Source organism: Globicephala melas, chromosome 5, assembly GCF_963455315.2.
Source record: "Globicephala melas chromosome 5, mGloMel1.2, whole genome shotgun sequence".
In the NCBI taxonomy this organism is placed as follows: domain Eukaryota; kingdom Metazoa; phylum Chordata; class Mammalia; order Artiodactyla; family Delphinidae; genus Globicephala; species Globicephala melas.
The window spans coordinates 4,246,836-4,260,297 of NC_083318.1; the positions used below are offsets into that span (position 1 = coordinate 4,246,836).

The window sequence follows — 13,462 nt, forward strand, 5'->3', positions numbered from 1 at the left end:
AAGCTTTTAGTGTTCTTAGAAACAACAATTTCTTTTTGCACCATCGGTTCACATAACATTAAATTATGTAAATACAGTAACTACTACCATTGGCATAAACAAACTTTGGAACAAGAATCACAGTGACTTACACTCAACTCGTAGATGTGGACATGCCAGAGAGCAGCCTACTGGGCCAGGAACGTTCAGGGTAAACTAGCCTTTTTGAAAACATTGGTCTGAGTCGGACGTGTCCACTGTTACAGAGGGTTTTTTGTTTGTTTTGGGCAGCAGTTGGCAGGAGTGAAGCAGGCACTATCTGGATAGAGCTCCAGGCATCTGAAAAAGAAACGCTTTTTTATTGGTAAATGAAAATCATTTTTTGGTGACATCACATTGGAAATTTTGTACTACGTAAGTGGAAATACATGTTCATCTGCAGCTATAATTTAGATTTTTGCCACTCAACAGGGATGCCTGTCTATAAAAAGAGTTAATGCACCCCAATTTGGTACTGTTTATGTTTTAAACTTTCAGGTAAGTCTTAAGTCAGAGTGATGAAGCATGCAAATGCTATGAGTGAAAAGGACTCCAGGAGCGTACCTCCGCCGCTTCCCATCTGAGGACTTCCTTAGCTCTAAGTTCCCTCCGCTGGCCGCGCCCTTCCTCTGGTCCACCTGGTGACCAACAGCTCACCCCAAGGCCCCACTGGGTGGCCGGCACCTCCCCACCCCACTGGCAGCACCTCGTTCCCTCTCCTGCCTTCTCGGCAGGCTGCACACTGCGGGGGCGTGGGTTTTGAACTGTCAGCCCCCAGTTTCTCTCGGGAAAACGGTCCCCAACTTCCGCTCCCACCCACGGCTCACACGTTGCAAGGGGGTCCTCCCCCAGGGGCCGGCCGTCGGGCACGGCTCTACCTCTTCCGAGCTGAGGTCAGAGGCCCCAGAGCAACGTGTTCTCTGGGGAGGGGTGTTTCTGAGCAAGGGCTGGGGAGCCACAAGGCCAGAGTCTGAACCCCAGCTCTGCCACCAACTGGCTGCAGGGGCCCAAGCAGATCACTTCTGAGCCACACCTCAGAAATGGGGCAGTGACAGAGCCGCCGTGGACAGGAATCAGGTCAGCCACGGAGCACTCAGCCCAGAGCCCGGCACGGGTGGAGCAGTGAGCGAGCCCCCGGCAGTCAACCCTCGAGCACCCTCAGCCTGCGGAGGACGGACACCACAGGGCAGTGGCCCAGAGCGGTGAGGCAGGTCACTTGCGGAGAGAGGGCACCGTTTCTGAGCACCGTGTGAGGGCCCAAACACCCCACGAGCCGCGCGCCTCCGAGCACTGGAAGGAAGGGCGCACCGAAACGTGGGCATCGCTCTGCCCAGCTCTGCGGGACCTGGCGGCCTGCTCCTAGCCCACCGCCGCCACGGGCGGTGCTGCTGGTCTCCACCCCAGACGGGAAGGGGCCACGGCCGCCCGCTGACCTTACGAGGCTCCCAGCAGGGTCGAGGTAGTGTCAAGAGCCCGGCGGCTGGCCCAGAAAGCCCGATGACCTGCTCGCACGGGCGGCAGGCTCAGGGATGTGAGCAGGTGAGTGTGGCAGACACGTGGAGACGAGGGGCTAAAGCCACGGGCGCTCAGGCTCGAGGGGCAGCAAGGCTGGGGCTCCCCTCCGCCTAGAAGGGGTGCAGCGCTAACTTTCCAGCCCTTGACTAAATTACCATAACTGTACCATCTTCCTTATTTAACTGAGACTAGTAAGTGGATTTTAAAATATTCAAACAGCATGATACTCAAGATCTTACCATGCTTCAGGGTGAGAACTCCAACTTTAAACCAAACTGCCATGAACGTAAGTAACAATTTTACATGACTTTTATTTAATAAAACCACATATTTACAATTGAAAAAGTCCTAGTTTGATACACTTTACTAAATAAAATTAAAGGTTAACTGTACAAGCAATTAAAACATGATATGTAGAGCAAGTGTTATCAGGGGTTTTCTATCAGCAAACTATTTAAAATAGTCAAAAACTGAGCCGTTAAAAAGTACCCTTTAAAGTGAACGTTTCTCCAGATGGGATTTCAATGACTGGTGGGGACACAGCATCCGACTCTGAAGTACCAGCTGCACAGAGGTCCCAAACCTGAAGTCTCACATCCTGAAAATCAATGGCACGGGAAGCGGAGAGGGCAGGCTTCCAGGGGCTGCACTTCAATTTCTGCTTCCAGTTTTTCTAAACGAGAAGGTCAAGCAGAGAAGCACAGCCCTGTGCTGTCCGGCAGCCCTCTGCGGAAAGGTGCGAAGTGACCCTAGACTTGGACTTAGAACTTCCCGGCCTCTGAAGTGGACGCATCAAACCAGCAAGCGCTTGTGTGGTCCCTGGACAGGTCAGGAAAACCTCCTTTGAACTAAAGATGTGGAAGTATTCCAGATTGGCCTGGAATCCTGTTTAAAAATGTAATGCATATATGGTGCTATCCAAAGAGATTTATGTCAAACTGTCTGACGATAATGTTGAGGGCTGGGGTCTGACTACACGTGAAGCTGCACAAACGCATTCTCGATAACTTGCCCACGCCCCCTGCTGCATCGCTTTCTGTCACCACTTAAGGAACATCTTTATGTACAGTAAGAAAATATATACATCTTTCAAGAACAGAAAGCCCATGTCATGGAACAAAACCAAGTACATCCGTGAGGAACGGTGTGACAGGGCTCGCGGCCCATTTCCCAGGCCGGGCTCAGCCTGGGTTACACTCAGCCGCATGACGTCAGGGAACGGCTGTGTCTGGGAGGCTGCCGAGAGCTGGGTGGAGACAGAACACCTCCTCCAGGAGGTCAGGCAAGTCAGCGTTTAAAGGCTGAGGCAGACAGTGTATGCAAGATGCTCTGCAACCTCCCTGGAGAGTTCAGCCAGGAACACAGGGGAAAATGACACACGGAACAGAGCTGGGACGGAGGGCATGAGGACGGCCACTGGCTCGGCACCTTGCTTTGTACCTGAAGTGTCATCGGCGGATATGGCAGATATAGAAAACCTATAAAAATAATGCTGTAGTTAGGCTCTACCCCAACCCGTGTCTCCCTGCCGCACGCTATGCTCTCAGAGCCGAGGGCGCTCCCGACATCAGGAACCAGGTCAGCTGGGGGCACTCCCTGGGGGTGGGACAGGGGGCTGACAAGGGCTGCAGGGCAGCAGGTGCCCTTGAACCTGGCCTACTGAACGCGCCAGAGACCAACATGCCAACGCGTTAGCATGGAACCGGTTTCCGTGGAGACTGGCCTGTCCTTTGGACCCTTCTGTGCCAAAACTCTTCATGTCTTTGAATTTGGATAACCAAAGTTCTCAATACGAAGTTCTCCAAATTAGTCAAGGAAAAGCTAGAACAAAAAAGTTGCTAACGAACTTGGGGAAAACCAGCTGTGCGGGGGGGAAAGGCTGCCAGCACAGATACTGAGAATCCTGACAAGACGTGCGGGCCGCTGGATCCTCAGTCCTTACAACCGTCCGTCTGTAAGTCAAATGCGTGAGGCGGGATCACCGCACGCAGGACTGCGCCTGCCGTTTAGGGGACAAGGGGAGTGCGCTGGCAGAGCAAGGGAGCAGCCCCCGACCCCGCCGTGCTGCGCCGGCCTCCACAGGAGCCAGGAGGGTGCACGAGGGGGTGGGTCTGAACACCCTCTTGCCTCCCCTGCGGCTCAGAGGGGCCGCCGCCGTCCGTTTCCCACTAGCGTGAAGCCCGTCTCAACTGTCGCAGCGTCTCCGTGCGCACCTCCTCCTGCTTGGACTCATCGCCACCGCTGGACAAGCGTGGGCGCAGCCTCTGGGACAGCAGGGCTCCCACTGCAACCTAAGCATGCACTGTCAGCCCTCCTGCTGGAATTCTGTCAAGGCAACGTGGTAGAAGGTCAACCTGAAGGTCAGATCGTGTCCCGGGGAGCCCATGCGCACTCGTCAGCGGCTGTCCTGTGAGAACCCACTTTCCTGTAATGTTATCTTTGGTAGTTGGGCTTTAGAAACATGACCTGCGGCCCTCGAAAGATTATCTCGGTAACTAAATCAGTAATCCCTTTCTGACGAAAATATGAGCCAATAACATCTCTGAGGTCTCCCAAATAACGTTTCTCATGCACCCTGGCTATGAAAAATTGTAATGTACTTTCCAGTAGTTGACATAAAAGCATTACGATTTAATTAACTTTTGCTGAAATGAGGGGAGGGGATTAGCCACTGCCCTATTTTTAAACCATGCAGAATATGCAGTGGTTGGCCATGGCCATCATTCCACCGAGCTTCTTAAGGCTTAGCCTTGGTTTAATTCTTTTAAAACTTTTTTTGTTTGTTTTGTTTTTGTTTAAGGCCAACTCCAGCATTAGGAATCAAACGTGAAAACAGCCCCTGTTCTTCGGAGCTGCCAGCGTGTCCGCCTGTAACAACACAGGTACCACTTGGAGAACCGCTTCAGTGCCGAGCGCAAGTCCACCTGCCGCCTCAGTGTCTGAGAGATGGGCTTCCTTTCTCCATTTCCCGGCTGTCCTTCTGCAAGGCGGTCAGTACCTGGGAATCACAGGAAGACATCGGTGGGTGAGCTGCAACACACACTGAACACAGGTCCTGACAGCCTCCTGTCACCTGCCCCCTCTCTGGTCCGTGTGCCACGCCTGCATCCAGACCCACCCTTCAGCATGGAAATCCGAGCACGCCGTCGCCAGGCTAACGTCTAGGACCACTTCCCACCAGCCAGCAGGTACCAATGGCAAGGCAGGGCTGCGGGGCTCTGTTTCTTCCACAGCCTGGCTCCAGCCCCCGCACGCCCCACTCTAGAATGCCAACATCCTCTGGGGCCTTCACACGCAGCTGCCCCCGCTGCCCTGCCCCTCTCTCTCCACCAGCAAATGATGCATCCTTCTAAGGCCTAAGAGACATCAGCTCCTCGCACGCCTTCCTGGGAGTTCCCAAGGCAACTGAGCTCATTCAACTGGGTGCTCAGCTCTTAGTTAACACCTTTGTTTTTAAAAACAAAGGTGACATTCCACTCTGATTGCTTTATAACAGCCGGGACATAACAATAGGCCCCATTTATCGCACGCCCACTCTAGCCAAGCAGGGCCCTCGCCAGGCACCTCCAGCACAGCAGCTGTTTAATCCACACAACACTGTAAGTCACCTGAACAACAGACACTCATACAAGTGACCTGCTAAAAGCCAAACAGCTCATATGGACTCAAACCCAGATCCGTCTGATTTCAAAACCAAGGGACTCTCTGTAGCACCTGTGCTAAACTACCTGGGCCAGGCACTATGCCACTTTAATTGAATTACAAAGTACAAGGGGTAAAGCAGAAACATTTTCTGTGGGTTTCAAATAAATTGCGCAGAAGGGCTAAAGGTAGAGAAAAGTCCCTCTCTCTCCCTCTAAGTAAATGACACTTTCAGCTAAACATAAACATTTAACTGTTTTGTAAAGCTCACCAGGATCTTAACCTTAAGCACAGTGTTTAAGAGAAACGGGCATAAAGCACAGTTCCCATGGGACCTGGAACTGAATAACCTCGTGGTGCCTACCAGCAGGCTAACTCCCATTACTGTCCCACCGTCAGAGAATGTCCTACTGTTTAATAACCTTCGACCTGGTTTTAACCAATAATTTTCACCTAAAATGCAAGGAGCAAAATGACAGATCTGGATTCAGTCCTTCTCTCTTCGCGTGTCTCTGTGGGTACGCGGGCGAGGGTGGGGATAGAGGCAAGGACCAGTGAAATACTGGGATGGCCAGAAAGTCCCTTCGGGTTTTTCCGTAATCTTACGGAAAGATACTAATACTAATTAAGGATTTCAAGATGTAGCCCCGTATTTTCATTCTGCGTTAATCAGAGAAAGGCTCTTCCCTCTCGCCAGATCCCTGATAATTATACAGCCAGTCCCGCTCACACGTGAGCTGAGTTGTTTTAACGGCTTTGCTGAGATACAGTTCACATACCACACAATTCACCCATTCAGAGTGCACAATTCAGTGGCTTTGAGTGTATTCGTAGATATGTGCAACCCTCGCCACAGTCAGTTTTAGAACATTTTCATCACCCCATCCTCCAGCTATCACAGCCCTGCCCCCCACCTCGCCCATTCCCTTGGCAACCACTAATCTACTTCCTGTCTGCAGATTTCCCTTTCTGAAACTGCATACGAGTGGAACCACACAGTATGTGGTCTTCAGTGTCTGGCTTTGTCACTTAACATAATGTTTTGAAGGTGCATCCATGTTGTAGCATGAGTCAGTACTTCCTTTTTATAAACTGAACATATTTACTTCAGAAATGCAACTCATGTCACACTAAGCACAAAACAGTGGCCACCCCACCCTGTAAAAGCAGGGGAGCAGTTCACAGTAACACCCAGGGGCCCATTATAGCAGCTGTGCTCCTTCCCAAAAGACCTAGATGGGAAGGAAGACCACCAGCCAGAGAGCATCATGTAACAGGACAGGGAGATGAGGAAGGACTAGCCGTGAGGCAGACCGAAGGGCCCAGGTGAGAGGGGAACCTCTCTCTGGTTAATAAGTAAACAGGAACTGAACTGTACACTTTTAAAAAGGTGAATTTTATGGTATGTAAATTAATAAAGCTGTTATAAAAATAAAGAGGCTGCTAACTAAGATCAAAGGGAGAGAGTCTAATCACCTGTGAAGTAATCTGGCCAAACATAAAAACTGACTGAGCCTTCAGATCTGTCAATTTACAGACATACAGCGTGGAAGGACCACGTTAAACACCACCACAGGGGACTTCCCTGGCGGTCCAGCAGTTAAGACTCTGCGCTTTCACCGCGGGGGGCGCAGGTTCAATCCCTGATCTGGGAACCCCGCGTGCTGTGTGGCAGGCATGAATGAATGAATACATTTTAAAAACACCACAGGGATAGAACCTGCAAAATCCAGATAGTGGGAACTGCTATTGGACAAGTGACCTCGTTTCCTCAGTAAATAAAGGGGGAAGGGAGAAGTGGAAAGGTGGGTAGCCTATACACTAAAAAAAAAAAGACTTAAAAGGCATTTCAACCAACTGCAATGTATAGACCTTACTTGGATCTTGACTTAAGCGAACTATAAGCTACGGCTGGCATCCGAAAACAGAAATCTGAAACTGGAGATGTGACAGGCACATGGGGGTTCGTTATTCCATTTCGTTCTATTTTCGAATGTACTTCAACTCTTCTACTAATAAAAAAGATTAATCAGGAACAAGCATCGTATGGCACACTTGAGCAAGTGCAAGCCCCCCCGGGACCTGACGCTCAGGCAAACTGAGCATACGCTGCGTCAGGAAGCAAGGTTTTATTCTTTCCCTTTCGGAATGATCAAGACTAGAACCAGACAACAACAGCCAATCCCACAGGGGACAAAACCTAAGAGGGGTGTCCAGAGGAGAAGAGAGGAACCTAGAAGAAGCAGGCCCAGGGTGGACGCGCTCCCGCGCTATGGGCTCAGCTGCTCCGCTAACAGCTGCTAGAGCCGGAGCAACATATCCCCACATCCAGGGAAGCCCTCCTCCCGCCCTCCCCCCTCCCCCTCCTCCCCCCACCCTCCTCTGCCTCCGCAACTGCTGAGAACACACAGTTCACCTCTTTGGGCCTCCCTTGTTTATCCGTGACATGGGGACAAGTTAGTTCCCTTTGTTTACTGTCTCTGACATTTAAAAAAAGGGGGGAAGGCTTGTTTTACAAAACACTATCTGACACGCAGAGAGTACTGGGACGGCAAACCAGAAGTTCTGACCTCCCAGTGCCACTGCAGAAGGGGTGGGAAGGCTTTTATTCTCCAGCCCCTTCTTCTGGCAGAGACCCAGAGAGGAAGCGCCTGCCCAAGACCCCCCTGTGGCAGAGCCAAGCCTCAAGCCCAGGTCACCTCACTTCCAGCCCAAGAACCACTCCAGAGAGGGCTGTTTCCTCAAAGGGCACTCGGCATAACTCACTTCCTGAATCAGACCACTGAGCCATGGCTCTACGGAGTAGAGAACAAAAGACCCGCTTACCTGAGCCCACTTCTTGTTTCGACTTTGCATCTGAACTGCAGCTATGGAAGCAAAAAGCTCCTCTGCCGGCAAGTCCTCGGGCAGCCGCGTTAGGAACTGAGCTATGTGAATGAAGTCCATGTGGGTCAGGATGTCCTCGAACAGCTTCAGGAGGCCCAGGGCCGTGCGGAACAGAAACTGCTCCCCGTCACGACAGAACACATCCCACACACGACAGGCCAGATCCAGGGGCAAAGATTTGCTGTATAAAGTAAAGATCCTGGAAAAAAAGTTTGAGTTGTTCGCATTCTGGATGGCACAAAGAAAGAGCTCTGAATTCAGGTCGAATCCATTAAAATGCTCCCTGAGTTAGTCACTTTCATACTTACGCTGCGGGGTGGTGGTGGGGAGGTGGAGAAGCCCTAAGCCTGCATTAACTCTGACCGTCAATTTAAACATTTTATAGAACAGCATTATCAGGGAGCTTCCCTGGTGGCACAGGGGTTAAGACCCCGTGCTCCCAGTACAGGGGGCCTGGGTTCGACCCCTGGTCAGGGAACTAGATCCCACATGCGTGTCGCAACTAAGGAGCCCCTGAGCCACAATGAAGGGGCCCTCCTGCCACAACTAAGACCTGGCACAACCAAATAAATAAATGAAAAACAAAAAACAGCTTTATCAGCTTTCACAGAGAATCTCAAACACCGTGCAGTTTCTGAATTAGACATCAACTACTTCTGCATACAACACATATTCACCGTGCACCTACTATGTGCTTATTACTCTGAGGTAAGTGCTAGATATAAGGTCAATAAGGCAGACAGAGCTTAGAGTCTGGTAGGGAGTAAACACAGTCAACGGAAATGTATAATTCAGGGACTTCCCTGGCCGTCCAGTGGTTAAGACTCCACGCCTCCACTGCAGGGGACACAGGCTCGACCCCTGGTCAGGGAACTAAGAACCTACGTGCCACACAGTGTGGCCACAACACACACACACACACACACACACACACACACACACACACACACACACACCCATACACACACACACACACACACACACACACACACACACACACACACACACACACACACACACACACACACACACACCCATACACAAGTACCCATTACTTCTGAAGAGTACCATACACTTTTCTCCCAGTAGGGGTCAGCAAAGGAACAGAGTAAATTCTTCCAAATAAATTTGACAGTGGATTACAAGAAATTGATCTTATATTTAGCAATGCAAACCATCAGATGAAAAAAGTAAGTGAAACACAGATATGTACTCCCTTAGAAAACTGGGATGGTCACAAATCAAACTACCAAACAAATACAGTCTTAGGTGAGCAAATAGGTCTAATCATCTCTACCCTGGACTTGGGCCTATGTCACAAAGCAAGGCGAGTCCAGGGTGAGATGCAGGCCAAGCTGATTCTCTGTGAATCCGCCCTCCTCCCGCAGCCGTGAGACGCAGCCCGGGTGCCATCTCCGGGTGCTTCCTGACCCCCACCCGCTCCAGGCCCCGCTCTGCCCCTGTGCTTTGACCGCGAGCTGTTTGCTCCTGTCTTCCCCACGGACACTGCCCAAGAGCAGGGACCCCACCCACTGCATCTCCATCCGCAGCACCTGGCATTCTCTGCTGAGGAAGTGTGTCCACAAACTCCCAGCCGATCCAGGACGGTACAGGTGTTAGTGGTTCTCACTGCCTTCCTCCCTGTATTAGTCCTCATCACAAGTGGGGACGTTCTCTAGCCCTCCTGGAAAATCACTTGTCCACAGGTTTCAGTATTTCCTCAGTGCCCATGCTGACTCGAGACCCACAGGGCCCGTGAAGGCAGCTGAGCTCAGGTGCTGGACTCAGACGGCGGGGCTGCCTTGGTCAGGAGGTAGTGTCACCAGGCCTTTAACAGCAGGACTCTCACTCTCCTACAACAGATCCTACCAGAAACATTACACCGGGACCTCGCTGGTGGTCCAGCGGTAAAGAATCCTCCTTATAATGTAGAGAAGGCGGGTTCGATCCCTGGTCAGGGAACTAAGATCTCACATGCTGCGGGTCAACTAAGCCCGCGTGCGGCAACTACTGAGCCTGCACGCCTCAACAAGAGCCCGCGAGCCGCAACTAAGACCCGACGGGGCCAAAAGTAATGAATAAAGTAAATAAATAATAAATCTTAAAAAAAAAAAGAAATGTCACCCCATGCTGGCAGACGTGCTCACAGGTTTCACAGGCACGGGCTTCCTGTCTGCCGCAATCTACTCTGCCTCTCTTCCCCTGGCAGGATGCTCTGCGGAGGAGCATTCATACAGCGTGCTGAGACCCAGTAACCTTCAGGGCTACCCCCGTCAGTGCTTTACAAGGTTCAAGAAAGGCATAATAATCTAGATTTCAACTCAGATGATGGAAGAGGGAGACAGATGTCAGAGAAAAATCACCCCAGCTCCCGCCACCAGTGACAGAACCAGACCCTGAACCCATGCCCTGAATGTCCACAGTGGGCCACGTGCCCTCAGGCAACATGCTGGGGAGGACAACCTACCTTTAAAAGGCACAACCAACCTTCAGCCTGAGGGTTTTACTGTCTCAAAAGACAGAAAACCATCTCATTACTCAGTCTAGAAAACACAGTTCAAGGGACAGCCAAGAGATCTTTGTTTCGCCTCTCAGTCTGAACATTCTCAATTCTATCTAGAAGACATTTTATTTTTAAAAAATGAAAAAGAACTGACCTAACCCATGCCAATTCATCAGTGGAAATCAAACCTTTACATCTTAAAAGCAGAGTCTTGAGCAAAAAAGATGGGAAAATTGAGTAGGTATAGGCAAAGAGGGAGAAAAACAACAAAAGAAATTTCTCCAACATAATATTCTCGAGTTCAGATTTGTGTGTGGGTCTTCATAAACTACTTCAGATATATTTTGAACTTTACAAAATTAAGCCAACATCCAAATGATGGAGAATGCCACATTCATCTGGGACACAGTAAAAGTTCTATACAAGTGTGATTTATTATTACATTTTTTAAAAATGTATACCAAAAATGATATATATTAAACACATTCGAAGTACTGTCTATGGAGTGGGGATGGGATAAAAAGGAATAACGACAGACAAACAAGAGTAGCCTTGCATGAAATAGTGACACTAGTTTACCATGAACTCAGAAGTATGATTAATTTAATCCTCTTCAATTTACATTTTTTAAAAAATTCACAAGAATTTACCAATCAAGCTGTTATCAACCATTTGCTTTACTGAGTTGGCAAATACGGATTATTTGCAGGTAGCATTTGTAGTAAGTCAACGGTTCAAAGTTCAAAAAACTCACCCTGAACTTAGGATGGACTTAAGATATAAAAACTGGACTTCCCTGGTGGTGCAGTGGTTAAGAATCCGCCTGCCAATGCAGGGGGCACGGGTTCAAGCCCTGGTCCGGGAAGATCCCACATGCCGCGAAGCAACTAAGCCCGTGTGCCACAACTGCTGAGCCTGCGCTCTAGAGCCCGTGAGCCACAACTACTGAAGCCCGTGTGCCTAGAGCCCGTGCTCTGCAACAAGAGAAGCTACCATAATGAGAAGCCCGCGCACCGCAACAAAGAGTAGCCCTTGCTCGCCACAACTAGAGAAAGTCCACACGCAGCAACGAAGACCCAACACAGCCAAATAAATAAATAAATAAGATATAAAAATTACAGCCAAGCCCAGCCCACCCCAAAAAGAAAAAAAAAAGGGAGCGCCACCCTTAATGCCTGTGATGCCCACCTGCTCCATCCTGCCAACCATCCTAGGCATCCCATTACTCCATGAGGTCACTTCCGAGATCTGAGCCCTGCTGGTTCTCATCAGGTCAGTCCATTCATCATCAATATTTTCCAAAGCCTGCTCTATGCCAGTCCCTGTTCTTTGTGCTGAGGCTATACAGCACAGAACAGAACAGACAAGTTTCCCTGCCCTCATGGGTGGAAAGGATATGCACAGAATGTCAGATGTTGATTTAAATAAAAGCAGGGGTGGGAGATAGGGACTGCCAGTGTGGCTGTGTAAACAGGACGGTCAAGGAGAGTGCATCACTGAAAAGTGACACTTCCATAAAGCCCTGAAGAGGAAGCGGCAAGGCAGGAGAAAGGGTCAGGGAAGTACCCAGACAGAGGAAGTGGTGAGTTCACGAGCTCTGAGGCAGGAGTAAACCCAGCAACACCCAAAGAGCAAGGAGGCCACTGGGCTGAAGCCAAAAACAGCCAAGGGGAGAACACGAGGATGCCTGTGGGGACCAGGGGCCCAGCACACAGGACCTTACAGGCTGTTACAAGGCCTGCAGGTTTTATTCTATGAGTGGAGCATCTGACCAAGGGTGGGGCCTGTCCCCTGCGCTGAGAAGCGCCTGCAGGGGAACGCAGGCCTCACTGGGCGACTGCTGAAACAATCAGGCAGGTCAGCACAGCACGGCAGCAGTGGAGGTGGCCTGAAGCAGAGAGACTGTGGACAGACTCTGCGATGGATGTGTCTCACGGGAAATGCAATGGAGGGGTCTAAGATGCAATTCAAAGGATGGAGTTCTCGTTTAAGGAGATGTGGGATCGCTGGTTTGGACAGGAAGGTCAGGAGGTGAGTTTGAGGCATGTTACGTTGGTAAGCCGGACATCCAAGCAGATAAATGAATTAATCTGGAGTTCAGAGGGCTCTGGGCTGGCGACAGTTTGTGTATAGATGGTATCAGATAAAGGAAGTATTCTAGAATCAGAGAGTGAAGAATGTCAAATGCTGCTGAAAAGTCAAATAAGACTGAGAACTGATCACCAAGCACATACTTCATGTAGAAAAGTAGGAACTGTGCCATACATTGTATCATTTACTATTTTTTATGTACTGAAATGGAATTATTAAGGCCTTGAATGTACTATATCTTAAATAAAATGTGCCTTTCAAATAAAAACGTTTTAAAATTTTCCCCTGGCAAATGTCTACTCACCCACAGCTCAGCGTAGGTGACCCTCTCTGGGAAGGCTGTTTCCTGGCCCCTGGGCTAGGCTGGGTCTCTCCCGATAGATGTTCACACTGCACCTCATACATCCCTTTCATAACATTCATCGAACGGGGATGGGCCTCCCACCCCAGCTACCTTCCGTGCTCTGAGCCTCACAGGCTCTGGGAGGCCTTCCAGCAGTCAGCTGCCGGCCCCTGGGATCCAGCCCAGGCCACCTCCCGCTCAACACCAAAATTCCAGGGTCACTGCCTCCCGGTCTCCTGCTCTGGACGGCCAGCCTCTGAGCAGGGAGGTTGTTCTCCTCCCCCCTCCCCTTCAAGCAGGGCTGCTCTGATGTGCTCCAGCGTCCGCAGGCTCCCTCCCTCTCCTCCCAGCTCCCCTTTCACTGGAAAACCATTCATTACCAGCAGCTTTCAAATGCTTGACTGTATTCTAAACCACATTCAGACTCAGAACCAGCTGTGAAGAGGACACTGAAACAATGCTCT

The 13,462-nt window shown here is 50.3% G+C and overlaps 1 protein-coding gene across 2 annotated transcripts in view; it reads right to left on the bottom strand.

Moving 5' to 3' along the window:
- Nucleotides 1-325: 325 nt before the first annotated feature.
- The window catches only part of TBC1D14 (TBC1 domain family member 14), a 104,894-nt gene continuing 91,757 nt past the window's right edge, over nucleotides 326-13,462 (bottom strand). For both annotated transcript variants that reach the window (XM_030876866.3, XM_030876870.2), the window contains 2 exons: nucleotides 8,002-8,260; nucleotides 326-4,531 (listed from right to left, as the gene is read on the bottom strand). In XM_030876866.3, coding sequence (XP_030732726.1) covers nucleotides 4,466-4,531; nucleotides 8,002-8,260 — 325 coding nt within the window. In that variant the 3' untranslated portion in view covers nucleotides 326-4,465. The remainder of the gene's footprint in view (nucleotides 4,532-8,001; nucleotides 8,261-13,462) is intronic.